This window comes from Hyla sarda, chromosome 5 (genome assembly GCF_029499605.1).
Source record: "Hyla sarda isolate aHylSar1 chromosome 5, aHylSar1.hap1, whole genome shotgun sequence".
Taxonomy (NCBI): Eukaryota; Metazoa; Chordata; class Amphibia; order Anura; family Hylidae; genus Hyla; species Hyla sarda.
The window spans coordinates 278727391-278746627 of NC_079193.1; the positions used below are offsets into that span (position 1 = coordinate 278727391).

Below are 19237 nucleotides of genomic sequence, written 5' to 3' on the forward strand. Positions count from 1 at the left end.
TGTACACAGTGGCTTCTCCAGCAGAATAGTGAGTGCAGCTCTGGAGTATAATACAGGATATAACTCAGGATCAGTGCAGGATAAGTAATGTAATGTATGTACACAGTGACCTCACCAGCAGAATAGTGAGTACAGCTCTAAGGTATAATACAAGATATAACTCAGGGTCAGTACAGGATAAATAATGTAATGTATGTAAACAGTGACCTCACCTGCAGAATAGTGAGTACAGCTCTAAGGTATAATACAAGATATAACTCAGGGTCAGTACAGGATAAGTAATGTAATGTATGTAAACAGTGACCCCACCAGCAGAATAGTGAGTACAGTGCTAAGGTATAATACAAGATATAACTCAGGATCAGTACAGGATAAGTAATGTAATGTATGTACACAGTGACCTCACCAGCAGAATAGTGAGTACAGCTCTAAGGTATAATACAAGATATAACTCAGGGTCAGTACAGGATAAGTAATGTAATGTATGTAAACAGTGAGGGTATGTTCACATGGCAAAATGTCCGTGCAGAATTCTGACAAAATATTCTGCATGGACATTTTGCTGCAGCAGAGTGCCATTGATTTCAGTGGGATTCTGCTGCACTGTGCACATGGTGGAATTTATGTTGCATTTGTTTCTTCCACAGAAATCCTGATTCCAGCATCTGTAGACTTGTCTATTCTTTCTGTGCATTTTGCTTTAAAAATACATTGCCGTGTATGAGACAGCGCATTTCCAAGCCGTCAATGCATCTGATGGAACTTCCAAATGTGCAGAATGTCCGCCCATGTTGTACGGATGGCACACTTTACTGCTGTGTTAACATAGCTTGACTCTTCCAGCAGAATATGGTTCAGGGTTGGATAGAGGAGTCTGGAGAAGTACAGGAGTCAGGGATGGACAGAGGGGTCAGGAATGGACAGAGGAATCTGGAGTATTACAGGGGAGTCAGTAGAGTTGTCAACTGGCCGATATTTTACTGGTACATCTGGTATTTTTAGTACCTTGTCATTATCTATGTAGAGAATGGCCGGAATCAGATGTACAGGTTTAGCCATGGCATGATTAAAGGGGTACTCCACTGGAAAACATTTTCTTTTAAATCAACTGGTGCCTGAAAATTAAACAGATTTGTAAATTACTTCCATTAAAAAATCGCAATCCTTCCTGTACTTATCAGCTGCTATATAATACACAGGAAGTTATTTTCTTTTTGAATTTCATTTCTGCCTGACCACAAGTGCTCTCTGCTGAAACCTCAGTCTGTATCAGGAACTATCCAGAGGAGGAGCAAATCCCCATAGCAAACCTCTTTTGCTCTGGGCAGTTCCTGACATGGAAAGAGGTGTCAGCAGAGAGCACTTTTGGTCAGGCAGAAAGGAAATTCAAAAAGAAAATAACTTCCTGTGGAGCATACAGCAGCTGATAAGTACTGGAAGGATTGGGATTTTTTTTAATAGAAGTAATTTGCAAATCTGTTTAACATTCTGGCACCAGTTTATTTAAAAGAAAATGTTTTCCAGTGGAGTACCCCTTTTATATTGGCGTTCCTGGAGATCCTGCTCCAGGCCCCGTACACCCAGATGAACAAGGGCACCCCTGACCCAGCCCCTCTGCACTTAAGGGCTGCAGCCACCAGCAGTCACTTTTAGACAGCTCTGCCATTTTAAGAGCAGAGCTGTCTGAGTGTGTGGTATGTCCTCTGACATGCACGACGTCGCTGCTGAAGTGTCCTGCTTGCTGCCCATGTGGCCACATGCAGGGGGCATTACATTTAGAGGTAGAGGCAGAACACATATGGAGAGAGCAGGTATGCTACAGGCTGTATATAGTATATTTACCAAACAGGGTTCCTCCAGCTGTTGCAAATCTACAACTCCAAGCATGCCCAGACAGTCATAGGCTGTGAGGGCATGCAGTGATATGCAGTTTTCCAACAGCTGAAGGCACCCTGTATGGGAAACACTGATATATACTATATACAGCCTGATGCCTACCTGTTCCCTCCATATGTGTTCTGCAGGCAAGACAAATGGGTAGAATACCTTCCTAATAAAAGTTTGCATCACCCCCCCCCCCCCCCCCACACACCCTTTTCCCATTTTATAAATAAAATACTGTAAACAAAATAAACATATTTTTGTGTGCGTAAATGTCCAAATTATTAATATAATGTTAATTAAATGGCACGGTTAATGGCATAAACGTAAAAAAAAAATGGTTGAGTCCAGAAATGCAGATTTTTTTTGTCACTTTATATACTAGAAAGGGTTAAACAGAGGTGTTTGGAGGAGGTCAGAGGGGACAGGGATGAACAGAGGGGTCTGGAGGTATACAGGGGGGTCTAGAGGGGACAAGGAGGGCTTAGGGAGGTTAAAGGGGTAGTCCAGTGGTGAAAAACTTATCCCCTATCCTAAGGATAGGGGATAAGTTTGAGATCGCGGGGGGTCCGACCGCTGGGGCCCCCTGCGATCTCTCTGTACGGGGCCCCGGCTCTCCGCTGAGATAGCGGGTGTCGACCCCCGCACGAGGCGGCGGCCGACACGCCCCCTCAATACATCTCTATGGCAGAGCCGGAGATTGCCGAAGGCAGCGCTTCGGCTCTGCCATAGAGTTGTATTGAGGGGGCGTGTCGGCCGCCGCCTCGTGCGGAGGTCGACACGCCCCCTTCCAGCGGGCTGTCGGGGCTCCGTACAGGAGATCGCGGGGGGCCCCAGGGGTCGGACCCCCCGCGATCTGCAACTTATCCCCTATCCTTAGGATAGGGGATAAGTTGCTCACCACTGAATCACCACTGGACTACTCCTTTAAAGGGGTATTCCAGGAAAAACCTTTTTTTTTTTTATATCACCTGGCTCCAGAACGTTAAACAGATTTGTAAATTACTTCTATTAAGAAATCTTAATCCTTCCAATAATTATCAGCTGCTGAAGTTGAGTTGTTCTTTTCTGTCTGGCAACAGTGCTCTCTGCTGACATCTCTGCTTGTCTCGGGAATTGCACAGAACAGAAGAGGTTTGCTATGGGGACATGCTTCTGCTCTGGACAGTTTCTGAGACAGGTGTCTTCAGAGAGAACTTAGACAGAAAAGAACAACTCAACTTCAGCAGCTCATAAGTACTGAAAGGATTAAGATTTTTTAATAGAAGTAATTTACAAATCTAACGGAAAGGGCATGTATGTGCACTCACCGCTCAACGGAGACAGCTCGGTATAGGAGTCCGGTCCACTTACCTGCACCGATGCTGTGACCCAGCCTTCCGTGGACCGGACTCCTATACCGAGCTGTCTCCGTTGAGCGGTGAGTGCAAGTACGTGCCCTTTCCTTTACTTGTATTGATACTTCACACATTTCATATGTGCACCCCGCAGGAGACCTATCATGGGCCACCGATACCACGCAGTATCTCCATTACAGGTGCAGTAACCCTTTAACATGCTCTCTTCCTTCCTATCTCCCTACGTTATATACAATTTACAAATCTGTTTAACTTTCTGGAGGCAGTTGATATATAAAAAAAAGTTTTTTCCTGGATAACCCCTTTAACAGCAGTCGGACCCCCATAGGATATGGGATACGTTTTTCCCCATGATACTTCTCCTTTAATCTCAGCCATGGCAACTAGTGGATGGCAGCTGGCACCGTAGAGCAATATTAATCACTTGAAGTTCTAGCATTGTATATTTAACTGCAGGTTAACTTCATATGTTCTTTTTTCTCTCTACAGTATTTGGCAACGATCTTCCACTCTATAGTGACATCCTTGGCATAAATGAAGGTGTGTTCTAATATATTGTTCATCATAACAATTGAAGTCTAAATAATGTATTCTAGCATACAGATATTATAGCATTATACAGTGACCCCCCCGACCTACGATGGCCCCGACATACAATCATTTCAACATGCGATGGCCTCTCAGAGGCCATCGCATGTTGAAGGCAGCATCAACATACGATGCTTTTTTATGTCGGGGCCATCGCATAGATGGCTATCCGGCAGCGCAGACTGCTTCAGCTGCCACCGGATAGCCGTTTAAGGTGCCCCGTGTGGTCCGGTGGGTGTCACTCACCTGTACCGGCGCTCCGGACCGTCCTCTTTGGGATCCCTTGCATCGCCGGCGCTCTCCATCGTCGTCATCCAATAGGAACGGCGTGCGCAGTGACGTGATGACGGCGATGAAGAGACGCAGCAGAGACGGTCCAATGGAGGGCGACATCCAGGGACGCGGCGACAGCGATGGAGGGCGACATCCAGGGCAGCAGTGAGCGGTGAGGACAGGTGAGTACTGTATAAACTCCTTTACCAGTGGTCTTCAACCTGCGGACCTCCAGATGTTGCAAAACTACAACTCCCAGCATGCCCGGACAGCTGCCCGGATAGCATGCCCGGATAGTTTTGCAACATCTGGAGGTCCGCAGGTTGGAGACCACTGCCTTATACTTTACATTACATGGATCCCTCAACATACGATGGTTTCAACTAACGATCGTTCATTTGAAAGGAATTACCATCGTATGTTGAGGGACCACTGTAATACAACAAGCCATGTCCTTGATACCACATTTTGTAGGTAACCATACAGTATGGGTGCATGCAACGGAGAAGATTGGGGAGTGGGGGGGGATTTATTTATACACCCAAAGTATGTCTGTATTAGAGAAGATGGGGGAGATTTATCAAAACCTGTGCAGAGGAATAGTGGAGTAGTTGCCCATAGCAACCTATCAAATTCCTTCTTTTATTTAACCCCTTAAGGACCCGGGGTTTTTCCGTTTTTGCATTTTTGTTTTTTCCTCCTTACCTTTAAAAAATCATAACTCTTTCAATTTTGCACCTAAAAATCCATATGATGGCTTATTTTTTGCGCCACCAATTCTACTTTGTAATTACGTCAGTCATTTTGCCCCAAAATCTACGGTGAAACGGAAAAAAAAATCATTGTGCGACAAAATTGAAAAAAAAATATGCCGTTTTGCAATTTTTGGGGGCTTACGTTTCTACATAGTAAATTTTTCGGTAAAAATGACACCTTATCATTATTCTGTAGGTCCATACGATTAAAATGATACCCTACTTATGTAGGTTTGATTTTGTCGTACTTCTGGAAAAACTACATAACTACATGCAGGAAAATTAATACGTTTAAAATTGTCATCTTCTGACCCCTATAACTTTTTTATTTTTCCGTGTATGGGGCGGTATGAGGGCTCATTTTTTTACACCGTGATCTGAAGCTTTTAGCGGTACCATTTTTGCATTGATAGGAATTATTGATTTTTTTTGCGCGTACGCCATTGACCGTGCGGTTTAATTAACGATATATTTTTATAATACGGATATTTCCGCACGCGGCGATACCACATATGTTTATTTTTATTTACACAGTTTTTTTTTTTATTGGGAAAAGGGGGTGATTCAAACTTTTAATAGGGGAGGTGTTAAATGATCTTTATTCACTTTTTTTTTCACTTTTTTTTTTGCAGTGTTATAGCTCCCATAGGGGCCTATAACACTGCACACAATGATCTTTCACATTGATCACTGGTTTCTCATAAGAAACCACTGATCGATGATTCTGCCGCTTGACTGCTCATGGCTGGATCTCAGGCACTGAGCAGTCATTCAGCGATCGGACAGCGAGGAGGCAGGTAGGGATCCTCCAGCTGTCTTGTAAGCTGTTCGGGATGCCGCGATTTCGCCGCGGCTATCCCGAACAGCTCCCTGAGCTAACTGGCATGCTTTCACTTTTACTTTAGATGTGGCGTTCAACTTTAGCCACGGGTCCCGGCCGTTGTTAGAGGCCGGGCCCGACCCACTATGACGCGGGGCCACGCCGTGGCCCTGCATTATAGATCGGGAGCGGACTCATAACGTACGCGTACGTCATGGGTCCTTAACAGGTTAAACAAAAGGCCTTTGAAAAATGAATGCTAGATACTTATTATTTGCTGTGGGCCACTGCTCCACTTTTCCCCTGCACAGATTTTGCTAAATATCCCCCAGGATCTTCTGTAATACATTGGATGTATAGATGTTACTTTGGCGTATAAAAGTCATATCTGTACATGAAAATACACTCCTTGGCCACTTTATTAGGTACACTGTAGTACCAGGTTTTATGGACATGCTGGCATTACACAGTTACTGCAGATTTACCGGCTGCACGTGTCATGGCCTGCTGGGGCAAAAGTGTGAAGAAAGCCAGCGGAGCTATGACAGACCGGGAGCGATCATCATGTGTGTCTGATAGGAAGTGTATTTATAGCGATATAGGGAGTGTATGTATAGCAATAATGGGAGTGTGAATATAGTGATACAGGGAGTATATATAGTAATAAAGGAAATGTGCATATTTAATAGAATCATTGGGGGGGGGGGGGGGGATTAATTAAAGTTGTCTATTTTCCGGATCATTATAGACCAACCTACATAGCGTAAGGCCGGTCTATTGTGCACCTAATTTATTAAAAGTCGCACGGCTCTTCATAAATTCTGCGAACGGACTTCGGGATCTACGGTTTAGACTGTATTTAGAGGGGCACTCCGGCGCTTAGACATCTTATCCCCTATTCAAAGGATAGGGGATAAGATGCCTGATCACGGGGGTCCCGCCGCTGGGGACCCCCGTGATCTTGCACGCAGCACCCGTGTTAAAATCAGTCCCCGGAGCATGTTCGCTTCGGGTCTGATTACTGGCGACCACGGGGCAGGCAGCGTGTGACGTCACACCTCCGCCCCCGTGTGACGTCACGCTCCGCTCCTCAATGCAAGCCTATGGGAGGGGGCGTGAGAGCTTGCATTGAGGGGCGGAGCGTGACGTCACACGGGGGCGGAGGCGTGACGTCACACGCCGCCTCCCCTGTGGTCGTCGGTAATCAGACACGGAGCGAACATGCTCCGGGGACTGATTTTAACACGGGTGCTGCGTGCAAGATCACGGGGGTCCCCAGCGGCGGGACCCCCGTGATCAGGCATCTTATCCCCTATCCTTTGGATAGGGGACAAGATGTCTAAGCGCCGGAGTGCCCCTCTATATACAGTCTAAACCGTAGATCCCGAAGTCCGTTCGCAGAATTTATGAAGAGCCGCGCGTCATCAGGCTCCGTGCCTGATGACGGGTGATACAGGGGCCGGAGTATCGTGACGTCACGGCCCCGTCCCCTTGTGACATCACAGCCTGCCCCCTCAATGCAAGTCTATGGGAGGCCATCACCCTTGCTGCCATTGCTCCCTTCCCCCGCCAACCTATATGTCTTCCCCCTCTTTCTGCTTTCTTACCTATAAAAGGGTTTCTAAAAGAGTAAGGCTAGGTTTACAGAGTTATTACTCTCCGCTAGACGTATCTGTCCACATCCTTTAGAGAACAAGCTGCTAATGTATATGGTGGTGGAGAGTAGTGGGTGCCATTCACTTCAATTGCCTGAACTGAGTCACCTAGTAATTTCGTTCAGGATGTAAGCCCTACTTTAGGCGGACTGGACCACATTTTTGAGTCTGCTTAAGATAACGCATATTGACTCTGTTTGGGCAGTTGAAATGAAAGGCATCAGCGGGCTGTTTTTAGCAGGATATGGACAGACAAGTTTAGCAGAGAGTAGGCACCCTTTATTTCATCCGTTATTAAACGTCTGTTTTTACACAGAAAACGGACATTTAATAACGGATGAATTCTCATAGTGTGAAAGCAGCCAAAGGTTCCAGTATGTAATAAATCTGTTATCATGAAGACAATATTGAAAGAAAAAGGTGATGTAACTGAACAAAAACATAACACTAAAATTGCAGTAATCTGTTATAGCAATTTTGCAGTAACGTATGGTAAATGCCTGGGGATTTGCTGTATATTATTTAGCAAAGGGGTATAAAACAAGTGAATTTAATGGAGGATATAGGATATAAAGAATGTATTGCATACGCAGCCCATTTCAAACATTTTAATATTTTTATCATCCCTTGGTCACTGCTCAGTTTTCTTTGAGCCATCATATTGTGACAGATCACTTGACATTATTCTCAGTCATTCTCTGGTACACTGAAGAATTCATAGTGAATTCTATGGTGGTGAACTGTGAACACACACAGTAAAAAGTGCATCAAATCTGGCGTGCCAAATGAAAAAAAACTCTCTAAATGTCTTTTATTATACACATTGCAGCTTCTGGTTTGGATTTATTTGAAGGAGACATTAAAATAGAAGAGGTAAGTGATTGTTATTTACATTTTATGAATAAACCCCACACTTCCCACCTTGACATCCATGGAGCGACAACACTTCTGGCAAGTCAATAGATCTCCAATGCCATTAGTGAACTTTAGAACAAAAAAATCTTGCATGGTTAAAAACAGCAACCCATCGCAGTATTACGGTAATCGTGTTGGATGTTGTATACCAACATACCGCAATTAGTTGTTTTATTAACCCCATAAGGACAGGGCAATTTTCGTTTTTTTTCTCCATTCCCTTTAATAGCCATAACTCTCTTATGTTTTCATCTACAAACCCACACCGAAACAAAATAAAAATTTGTAAGGTGAAATTGGAAAAAAAATGCAATTTTTCAAATATGGGAGTGTGTTCCTTTTTTTCCTGTTATCTTGATACTTTAGATTGGCCCGAATACAGCAATACCAAATTTGTATAGTTTCAGTCATGTTTTAATAATTTAAAAATAAATCACTTTTTACAAAAAAAAATTCTGAGATATGGCCTGATCAAAAAGTCCTAAGTCTGGAGATTGGTATTTTTTTTTCATTTACGCCGTTTACCATATGGGATAAATAATATTATATTTAATAGTTCGAACAATTATGCACGCGGTGATACCAAATATTTTTAGTTTACATGTTTTTTTATATTGAAAATAGGAAAAGGGGGTGATTTGAACTTTAAATATGGAAGGGGTTATTTTAAACATTTATTAAACTTTTTTTTCCATACACTTTATTTGTCCCCTTATGGGACTGTTATACTAGGTTTCCACTTGGTTTTTTTCTGGCATTTTTTTTAGGTAAGATGCAGTAGAGATGGGAAAACATTTTAATGAAACTTTATTACTAATGTATTTACTGTATTTTAATAATGTTATTTTTAATAAATATTGTGTTTAATACTATATTAACTATATGTCCATCCTTATTTACGCTACTACCACTACTCCCCGCATGGAACAGAGTGTATTCCATGTTAGGAGCAGTAGTTCCCGCTGAGCAGTAGTTCCTGCCAAGAAACGGTGCTGAAGGCACCTGTTTTTTCTCAGGAAGGAGACCCGCTGTGATCTGTCCCTTAGTGCAGGTACTACTGCTCCCAACATGGAACACAGTTTGTTCCATGCTGGGATGGTGATAGTACACCAAATAAGCATCGACATATAGTTAATATAGTATATAAAATGAAAATAAAAAATATATTATTTTTAAAAGACATTGACCCCTCATCCATTTTTTATATTGCTGAGTACATTTTCAGGTCCCTGCCCACACACATAAATTGTTTCCTGCTAAAAAATAGAAAATTTGTTCCCTACAATTTTTCCCATCCCTACTCCATTTTTTATTTTTTTTTGGTACCCAACAAAATTCCCAAATTGCCAAAAGGGCCAAATATGCAATCTCCACAGAAAAGTAAAAATGCTAGAAAAAAAACCAAGTGGAAACCTAGCCTTAGGAGGAATAATTGGAATTCCTTATACAGATCAATGCGTTCTATTAAACTGCATTGATCTGTGTAATCTGCGCTCCATTGGTAGAGGCCGCTGCAGACAGGCTCCAACAATTACAGAGTCGTGGCTATGATAGAAGCAGAGGTAAGACCTCCGACAGTGGATTGCTCCCAACCCCCCCCCCCCCCGCCCCCTTAAGTGGAGATAACAATTGCCAAACTTCTGAAAGAATGCAGAAAATGGGTCCAGTCTGCAGAACCAATGATAGGAAAGCCAACTGCACTCTTTAGTTGGCTTCTTCAGCCTCTGGGGCAGTTTTCTCTTCGGAGGTAGTAAATTCTTTGAAGACCAGTCTTCAGCAAATCCAGATAGATATAGACCAGGGGGTCTCTTGAGACAACATTTTGGTCTTTTTTGTCTGAAGCTGCTCTCCAGCAAGTAAAGTTGCCCACAAAATCTATTGCCCTAGTCTGCGCTGGCAACCACCCCTTTGGTTAAAACCATAGAAAGCGGAAAATTCCTCCAAACACAACTTATTTAGCCTCTTATTTGATTTGATTGTTTGGCACAGAGCTGGACTGCATTATTAAAGGGCTATCGGACAAGATAGGCAAAAGCCTTCCCTTATAGTGCTTTTGCGGTTGGGACAGGTCTGCTCTTCAGTGTAGGCCCCAGAGAGATTGGGACACACAACTCTGGGGTGTGAAACAATACCGAGGCTCAAAAGATAAAAACTCTTTGCTCTGACTTTGGGCCCTCTTCGAGGCTCTTGGATTCAAGACGGTTTCCCCCTTCTCCCCTTTTGCTCCTAGTCAGCAGTCTACGTAACTATTTTAGACTCCTAGACTTGGACATTCAGGACCTTTGGGTCCTATGAATAATAGCAGATGGTTATTCAATAGACCTTGAATCCTTTCCAACTACCAAGTTTGTGATGACCAGGATTCTACCTCACGCTAAGCAACACGTCCTAGAAACCTATATTCTGGAATATATTCTGAAAAGGTGCCTTAGAGGAGGTTCCTCCTGTAGAGCGGAGAGACAGGATCTATTCCCCAGTCTACCTGGTACCCAAGTTTACCAGGGATTGGAGGATGCTTATAGATCTGAGCTTTTTCAATCAGTACATAAAGCTCAAACGCTTTCGGATGGAGACAAGCCAGTCAGTAGGGGACTCTACCTGTCATCTCTGGATCTCAAGGATGTCTAACTCCATATTCCTATCCACCCTGCATCCAGAAAATATTTAAGAAGGGAAGGGGTCCTAAAACATCTTCAGTTTGATGCCCTCCTGTTTGGAATTTCTTCGGCCCCACATACATTTACAAAAGTAGTGGTGGTGGTAGCTGCTGTCCTAAAGCTTCAGGGTCTAAGCATAGTCCTTTACCTGACAATTGGCTCCACAGACCCCTTCCCAGTCAATCCTGTCCCAACACCTGCATCTAGCAGTATCTTTCCTTTATTAGCTAGGGTGGAACAAATCCAATATTCTTCCAGCAACCATTGTGAGATTCCTTGGCTTAGTAGTCAATTCGGTTAAATGTCTCTAGATCTCTTTCCCGAGAGAAAGATCAAAGACACAAGGCAACGTTTTGGCTAATGCATGGCAGCCATTTTCAAGCCATATTCTGATGCTATTAAGAATGTTGAGACTGATGTCTGCAACCGCAGTTTCAGTTCCCTGGCACAAACCTCCTCTGCAGTCAAAGGTACTTTTTTTTTCTTTCTTTTTCTAAGAGCCGAGGAATGTGCTCTCGAATCACCCAAAGTGCAAGAAAAAGTGCAAATGTGTTACACAAAAAAAATGTGCACAAAGGATGCGGTCTATCGCAAGCCCTTCTCTGACAGGAGAGAGGACCCCTAACAAACCTTACCCTTCGCCTCCAGACCAAAAGCTACCTGCTTTAGCCAAGGTATCTGCCTGCAGAGCCGTAAACGGTCGGTACCCTGCCCATGCAGGAGTACCCAGGGTTTTTGAAGGGAGGTGAGGAACCTGATGGACACACACACCTCCCCTAGACCGCTAGGAGGGACACCCAGAATGGCCACCGCATTCTAACAATCCTGTGAACACACAAGACGCAAAAAGTGACACAGTGACGAAAATAAATTAAATAAGTGAATGTGCACAGATATACTGCCCGGACATCTGGCCGGATCTTCAAAAATGTCTCTGATCCTAGCCAGAAGGCCGGGAATCAAGATGTGAGTGCCACAAGGTGAAGAGATCATGGTGCCCGTGCTTCCACTCAGTGAGCCAATACTCCAAGTGAGTTTTGGCACCTCGGGATCACCACTCCCCGAGGCACTAAAGAACCTCGGCTCTAGACCCTCTCAGCCTCATGGCGAGACCCGGAGGGAATAGGTCACATCGGGACAGCCGTCAAGCTGATTCCTCAGAACCAGCCCCGGAACACCCTGGTACACCTGCCCCCTACCATGCAGCACCATCCTCACCAGCTCCACACCGGCATCACCTGCCACCAGCATAAAACTGATAAGAACAGATACTACACTTGATCTTAGCCAAAAGGCCGAGAAACGATCAGAGGTACTAGCCATATAGACAGCCCCTTAGGACTGAACAAAATCCACTCCCTGACATATTCAACTCAGTCCTCCCTTAAATGGTGGTGTCATCTAGAAAATGGCAAGTCCCTGATTCAACCCTCTTGGATCAACCTTACTACAGACAAGTCCCTTGCAAGGTTCTTGGTTCTTTTAGCAATCAGAGCAATTAGGTTAACCCTGCTTCACTCTCCTTATTCAGGACCTATCTGTCTGTAATTCACATTCGAGCATCCTTTAACATGATTGCCAATCGCCTGAGCCAGGGACTTCCTACTGAAGAGTGGGATATATTCAAGGAAATTATGCAAAGGTGGGGTCTGCCGGAGATTGATCTCATGGCTACGAGGTTCAACACCAAGTTAGAAAAATGAACACTCTGTCAATCCCATGGACGTTCATGCTGGCCTACATCTTCCCTCCAATTTCCTTCCGAGGGTCTTGCTAAAAAATCAGGCAAGACCAAGTATCAGTGATTGCCATAATTAGAGATGTCCCGAACAGTTCGCTGGCGAACAGTTCCTGGTGAACATAGCTTGTTCGCCGCAGCGGGCGAACATATGCGATGTTCGATCCACCCCCTATTCGCCATCATTAAGTAAACTTTGACCCTATACCTCAGAGTCAGCAGACACATTCCAGCCAATCAGCAGCAGACCCTCCCTCCCAGACCCTCCCACCTCCTGGACAGACTCCATTTTAGCTTCATTCTGAACCTGCATTCTTAGTGAGAGGAGGGGTAGTGTAGGTGCTGCTGATTTAATAGGGAAATCGATAGCTAGGCTAGTGTATTCAGTGTCCACTAAAGTCCTGAAGGACTCATCTGATCTCTGCTGTAAGGACAGCACCCCAAAAAGCCTTTTTTAGGGCTAGAACATCAGTCTGCATTTTTCCCCCCTGTGTAATCTAATTGCATTTGCCTGCCTGGCAGCGTGTGTCAGGCTCACAGCGTATACTGTGCCCACTTGCCCAGTGCCACCACTCATATCTGGTGTCACAATAACTTGCATTTAAAAAAAACTAAAACTTTTTTGACTGTAATATAATAGCAGTCACTTTCCTTCACACATGTGTTTTGAAACACCTGGAGGCACCCTGGTTGTGAACCACTGGTTAAAAGGGGTACTCCGGTGGAAACCTTTTTTTCTGTCAATCAACTACAGTATTCAGTGTTCACTAAAGTCCTGAAGGACTCATCTGATCTCTGCTGTAAGGACAGCACCCCCAAAAAGCCCTTTTTAGGGCTAGAACATCAGTCTGCATTTTTTTCCCCTGTGTAATCTATTTGCATTTGCCTGCCTGGCAGCGTGTGTCAGGCTCACAACGTATACTGTGCCCATTTGCCCAGTGCCACCACTCATATCTGGTGTCACAATAGCTTGCATTTAAAAAAAACAAAAACTTTTTTGACTGTAATATAATAGCTGTCACTTTCCTTCACACGTGTGTGTTTCAGGGCCTGCCAGGGCACAGTGTCACACCAGTGCAACTCATATCTGGTGTAACAGTAGTGTACATTTGACTGCATAGAACACACTTCCCCTTTATATACCAAGAGCCCTCTCCCCCTTTCCCCCCAAAAACGACAGACTCAATTCTCCATTTTAACTGGGCTGGGTAGTGGTCACAGCTCAAATTTAATTATATGTAAACAACATAACCATATAAAACCACATTACCGCCCGGGATCATAAAACTGCTGTCCCGTTCGAGCTCCCGGTGGCAAACAACCACACCACCTTTCGAGCGCACAAACCTTGCCCTCCGCGAGCTCACCAGCCGGCGAGATAGCTCGATGGCATCGCCATTGTGGGCCCCCTGCCACGAAACCCTCGGAACAATCTCCGACCACACCAGCACCAGTTCCGTAAAGAAAACCGGCATTCTCTCCACATCAGACTTCATCAGTGTTATAAGGTCCGGAACCCGGGAATGACAAAGGTCATTCCCCCCACCAAAATCACACTAGTAGGAGTTATCCTTGCGATGCCCACTGCCTCCGTCAATACCCTAGGCCACCGCATGCCCAGAATACCTCTCCAGTGAGTCACAATGTCACTGCAGCCCAAAGATCGACCGCCAGGCCGACATTCCCCTCTCTGAGCCGCCTGATGGAAGTAAGAGTGACCCAGGCAAAGGAGGCCCTCAGCAGAGTGGGGATATCGGGGATTCCTTTCCCATCCTTGCAGGGCTCCTTATACATCACAGTCCTCTTGACTCTGTCCATTTTGCCCCAGATGAAGCGAAAGCCATATAAATGTCCCCTGATAGGGGACGTAACAGGGATTGAACTCATAAGAATAGAACTACTTAACACATCACTCCTATCTGGTGGCACATTAGATTGCACGCACAGTGCCCCAAATTTATAGTAGGAGGACCAACAAAGCATCTTTTTCCATCTCCCGGTTTCTAAAATCGATGCCATATACATGTCCCCTGATAGGGGACATAACAGGGATTAAACTGGTAGGAATATGACTACTTAACACACCTTATAATAACGCAGAGAGAGGCTACGCAGAGAGAGGAGTCTGAAGAAGAGGAGTCAGAGGAGGAAGGTGCCTTTGAGGAGGTGGAAGACCAAACACAGCGGGCGACCCAGGGGGCTTGTTGTGACCTTTCAGGGACCCTTGGTGTTGTAGGTGGCTGGGTGGAGGAAGAGACCTTCAATGACATCAGTGAGGACAAGGACATGGCTAGCTTGGTATCCAACCTTGTGCAAATGGGGAGTTTGCGGTTTTGCAAATGGACTGTTTGCGGTTGTTTGTGGTGCGTTAAACGGGGAGTTTGGTCTGTCACTGTGAAGCGGGCGTAACCCTTACACTACCTGATCGATATAACATCATACCTGATGTTTTAAGGCACTTTATTCCAAACAATGTAGGAATGTTAGGTGATTTATGCCCTTTATGGATTAAAACAAGACTCTGCATCAACTATGTAATTTTCCATGGGAGTTTTGCCATGGATCCCCCTCCGGCATGCCACAGTCCAGGTGTTAGTCCCCTTGAAATAACTTTTCCATCACTATTGTGGCCAGAAAGAGTCCCTGTGGGTTTTAAAATTCGCCTGCCTATTGAAGTCTATGACGGTTCGCAAGTTCGCGAACATTTGCGGAAATTTGCGTTCGCCGCTCGCGAACGGAAAATTTTATATTTGCGACATCTCTAGCCATAATTCTATTTTGACCCAAAAGAGCTTGGTTTACCCAACTCATTCAGATGACTTAGAGGCAATATTGGAGGTTTCCCCCAGAGCAATTTCTAGTGTTGGTAACACTCAGAACTGCTTAACTCAGGTGTTCAACCTGAGGCCCTTCCACAATAAGTAGGGCTTTCTGGTGCGGTATTGAGAACACTGTCACATTCTTGGGTGAAATCTATAAGAAAAGGACATGCAAGAATATGAAAAATTTTATTTTCATAGTGTACCAGTAGATCAGTTTCTCAAGACCCCCTTGTCAAGAGATTCCTGTAAGGAGTTTAAAGATTAAAACCTACTATTATATAACCGATCCTGGTATGGGATCTGACGGTTGTGCTTAAGGGGTTATCACCCCCCCCCCCCCCCTTTGAGCCCATGGAGGATGTGGACTCTGGTGGTAAACAATTTTTTTCATATCACCTGGCTCCTGAAAGTTAAACAAATTTGTAAATTACTTCTATTAAAAAATCTTAATCCTTCCATTACTTATCAGCTTCTGTATACTACAGAGGAAGTTGAGTTGCTCTTTTCTTTCTGACCACAGTGCTCTCTGCTGACACCTCTGTCTGTCAGTAACTGTCCAGAGCAAATCTCTCCTGCTCCAGACAGTTCCTGACATGGACAGAGGTGTCAGCAGAGAGCACTTCCTGTAGTCCTGAGCAGTTTGGTGTGCAGCTCATTCGGGTGTGTCTCTTTGTGTGCTCCAGAGACTTCCAGCAGACCAGAGCAGGTGTTTCATCAGCCTCCCCAGGAGTGTGGCAGCCTCCTCGGGAGAGCCTCCCTGCATGGCGTCCCTGGCCTCCACCTCCCGTTCTTCAAGGCTGGCGGGGGGTGGAGAGCAAACAGCAACAGCCATTCCGGCCCGGGGTAGAAGATCTGGCAGAGTCTGCAGCAATGCAGGCTCTGCTCCCCTGGCAACAGGTACCAGCCAGAGATCTGGTGGACAAAAGGCGAGGAGGAGAAGTGTGGAGTTGTGGGTAGAGCGAGGGCCCAAGGAGTCCAGTGCCAACTACTGCTCCCGCCTGGCCGCGAGGTTTGCTGAGTATGATCGGTGCGGCAAGGATCTGAAGTTGGCCAGAGAAGATCTGCGAGGCGCTCAGAATCTGGTGAACACTGCACCAAAAAAGAACAGGCCAGAGTTAAGGAAAAAGATCGCAGCACTGAAAGCTGAGATTGTGCAGCTGGAGGAGAGGAGAGGAGAGCAGAGATCTTGGAGGGGAGCGGTCTCTTTAAGGAAAAGCTTGAGAACGACAGCCGGTTTGCCGCCACGAAATCCCCAGGTAAGGTGGAGGTGGATGTTGGGGAGAGTAGTGGCGGTGAAGATAGCGAGGATGGTGGTGAAGCTGTAAAGGAGGAGGAGAAGGTGGAAGAAAGTGCACAAGTTGTGGAGATGGATGCTGTTCCTGTGGCTACTCCCTATGACACCAAAACACAGGACAGCTACATTGAGCCAGCACAGGTGGCACTACCAGCAAGCGATAGTGAGGAGGATGTGGAAAGTGAGGCTGGGGGATTGTTGAGGGCGATCATAATGCAGGAGTCCCCAGCCCACCTCCAGAATTTTACCTTTGGAGAAGATCAGTGTGAGGATGTGGTGGTGAAGCGAAAAGCTAAGAAACAAAAGATTCAGGAAACAGTACAATATGTGTTTGTTCCCTTCCAGCAGTCTGGGCCAGCTGCAAAGCTGGTTCAGGCTGCTGGGCCCCCCAGACTGCCAGACCCCGTTTCTGTGGTGGAACGGAGCCAGCATGGGGGGTACAGCATGGCGTCAGAAAAGGCAGAGGGCGCAATAGATGTGAAGCCCACCCATCTTGCCGGTAGGGAGGGGCAGGATGGGCTGATGGTGGGCAGTGGCGAGGCAAGCTATGCTGCCGTGTGCTCGGGGGGCGGTTCCCCGAGTGCTATGGGCATTACCGGCACTGCGGGGCACTCCCCTGTGAGGGGGGGGAGTGTCCGGGTGCCGGTGGAGGAGAGTGGTAGGTCTGTGTGCTCGGGGGGCGGTCCTCCGAGTACTGTGTATTCTGTGGGCGCTGCGGGGCACTCCTCTGTGAGGGGGGGGAGTGTCCGGGCGCCGGCATCATCCACAGAACCCGTGTGGTTGGGAAAAGTAGGTGCTGGCACTGTGGGAGGAGCTGGGGTGCACCCGGAGGGGCAGCCCCAGACTCCGGAAGTGACTTCAGCTATGGAGCAGGAACTATCAGCATCGACCCCGGCAGCTAAGCCAGAAAAAAAGAGTGTAATAAAACCTGCAACACTACAAGTCCCAGCCAGCCCAGAAAATGTTAGTCAGGATAAGAGTGCTGGATGTGAGAATGCTGAGTGTGGAAGTGTTGTGGATGAGAGGAGTGTATGTGGGAGAGTCAGTGGAGTGAATGATGGTGGGAGTAGTAGTGATATGAATGGGAAGAAAGATGATGAGAGGAGTGGTGTGAATGGTGTTATTAGTGGTTCTGGGTTTGGTTCTGGGTCTGGTCCGGCTGCCCCCCCGGTAGTGACTGCTCCTAGGAGCTATGCCAATGTCGCTGCCGGGGGTTCAGGGGGGTCCCCGTCTCCGTCCGGCTCTGGAGGCCTCTTGCAACAGCGCCTCCTGGAGGCTCTACGCAGGGGTGACAGGTCGATCCAGGTAGAGGGAAGGGGTGAGGTCGACCTGTCTTTCTGGATAGAGAGGCACGGTTTGGGGGCTTTTCGAGAGAGGAATGGGGAGGTGGTCTGGTCCCTCCCGACATCCGGGCAGGACAATAACCGTAGGAATGTGGTCCGTCTGATTTGGAGGGGCGAGGATGCGTGCCCGCCTCGCGCAAAAGTGGTTGAGCTCCTCCTTCAGATGGAATTCAGGGCGAGCGACATCTTTGCCCTGATTCACCCCTATGGTTCGTCTGAGTTTGACGTCAGTTTCGTTCGGCCGGAGGGTCTTGAACTCTTCTGGTCGAACTACGAAGTGGCGAAGAACGAGCCCGGCTGGCGGGATTTCGCCGTAAAGGCGATTTCCCGTCAGAACTCTGTCAAGAAAGTGACCGTTTTGACCCGTAACGAGTCGCTTTCTTGTTATGACATCATGACCTGGCTCGGACGGTATGGGGATGTGACGGACATGCCCAAGAAAAACTTTGATGAGCACGGGATCTGGTCCGGGGCCTGGACGTTTTCCGTCAAACTCAAGCGTTCAGGGAGTACAGTTGCCCACATTCCGTCAGCCGCCTTCCTTGGACGTGATAGGATCCAGGTCTTCTACCAGGGGCAGCCTAAGGTCTGTCACAGGTGTGGCAGCCCCACCCACTTTAGCGCAGCCTGTACTGTGCAGGTCTGCGCTTTGTGTGGTGGGGTGGGTCATCTGGCCGCATCCTGTAGGCAGATCCGGTGCCACCTGTGTGGTGTCCTCGGGCACCCTTTCAGCCGTTGTCCTAGCGCCTTCGCCCGTGCAGCGGCCGCTCCGGCTGAGGAGAGCTGTGAAGTTGCCTCGGCTGGGGAGGGCACGGGCAGGGATGGGGGCGCAACAGGGCTAGTGAGGAGGAAAAAGGGCCCCGCCAAACTAAGGCGGGAGGAAAATCGGAGGAGGAGTAGGGAGCTGGAGAGTGCCCAGGTGGCGGGGGTAGCTCCGGCCCCTGCTCCTGAAGCTGGCCCTGTAACCGCTGAAGCCCAGGAGGAGGACGTGCTGGATGAGGAGGTCAGGATGCTGCGCAAAGAGGAGGGCAATATGGCCGACACTTCCGATTCCTCCCACTATGAAAGTGTGGATGAGGAGAGTGGAGAGAGGCCTAAAAAGAAAGACAAGGGCAAAAGAAAAGGGAGAAAGAAGAGG

At 46.7% G+C, this 19237-nt stretch overlaps 1 protein-coding gene and 1 pseudogene across 2 annotated transcripts in view; one reads left to right on the forward strand and one right to left on the reverse strand.

Annotated features, from left to right (window-relative positions):
- The window catches only part of LOC130274032 (meprin A subunit beta-like), a 142592-nt gene that overhangs the window by 33384 nt on the left and 89971 nt on the right, over positions 1–19237 (forward strand). For both annotated transcript variants that reach the window (XM_056521783.1, XM_056521782.1), the window contains exons 3-4: positions 3729–3779; positions 8160–8203. In XM_056521783.1, the coding sequence (XP_056377758.1) occupies positions 3729–3779; positions 8160–8203 (95 nt within the window). The remainder of the gene's footprint in view (positions 1–3728; positions 3780–8159; positions 8204–19237) is intronic.
- On the reverse strand, positions 12119–12209 carry LOC130275244 (U2 spliceosomal RNA; annotated as a pseudogene).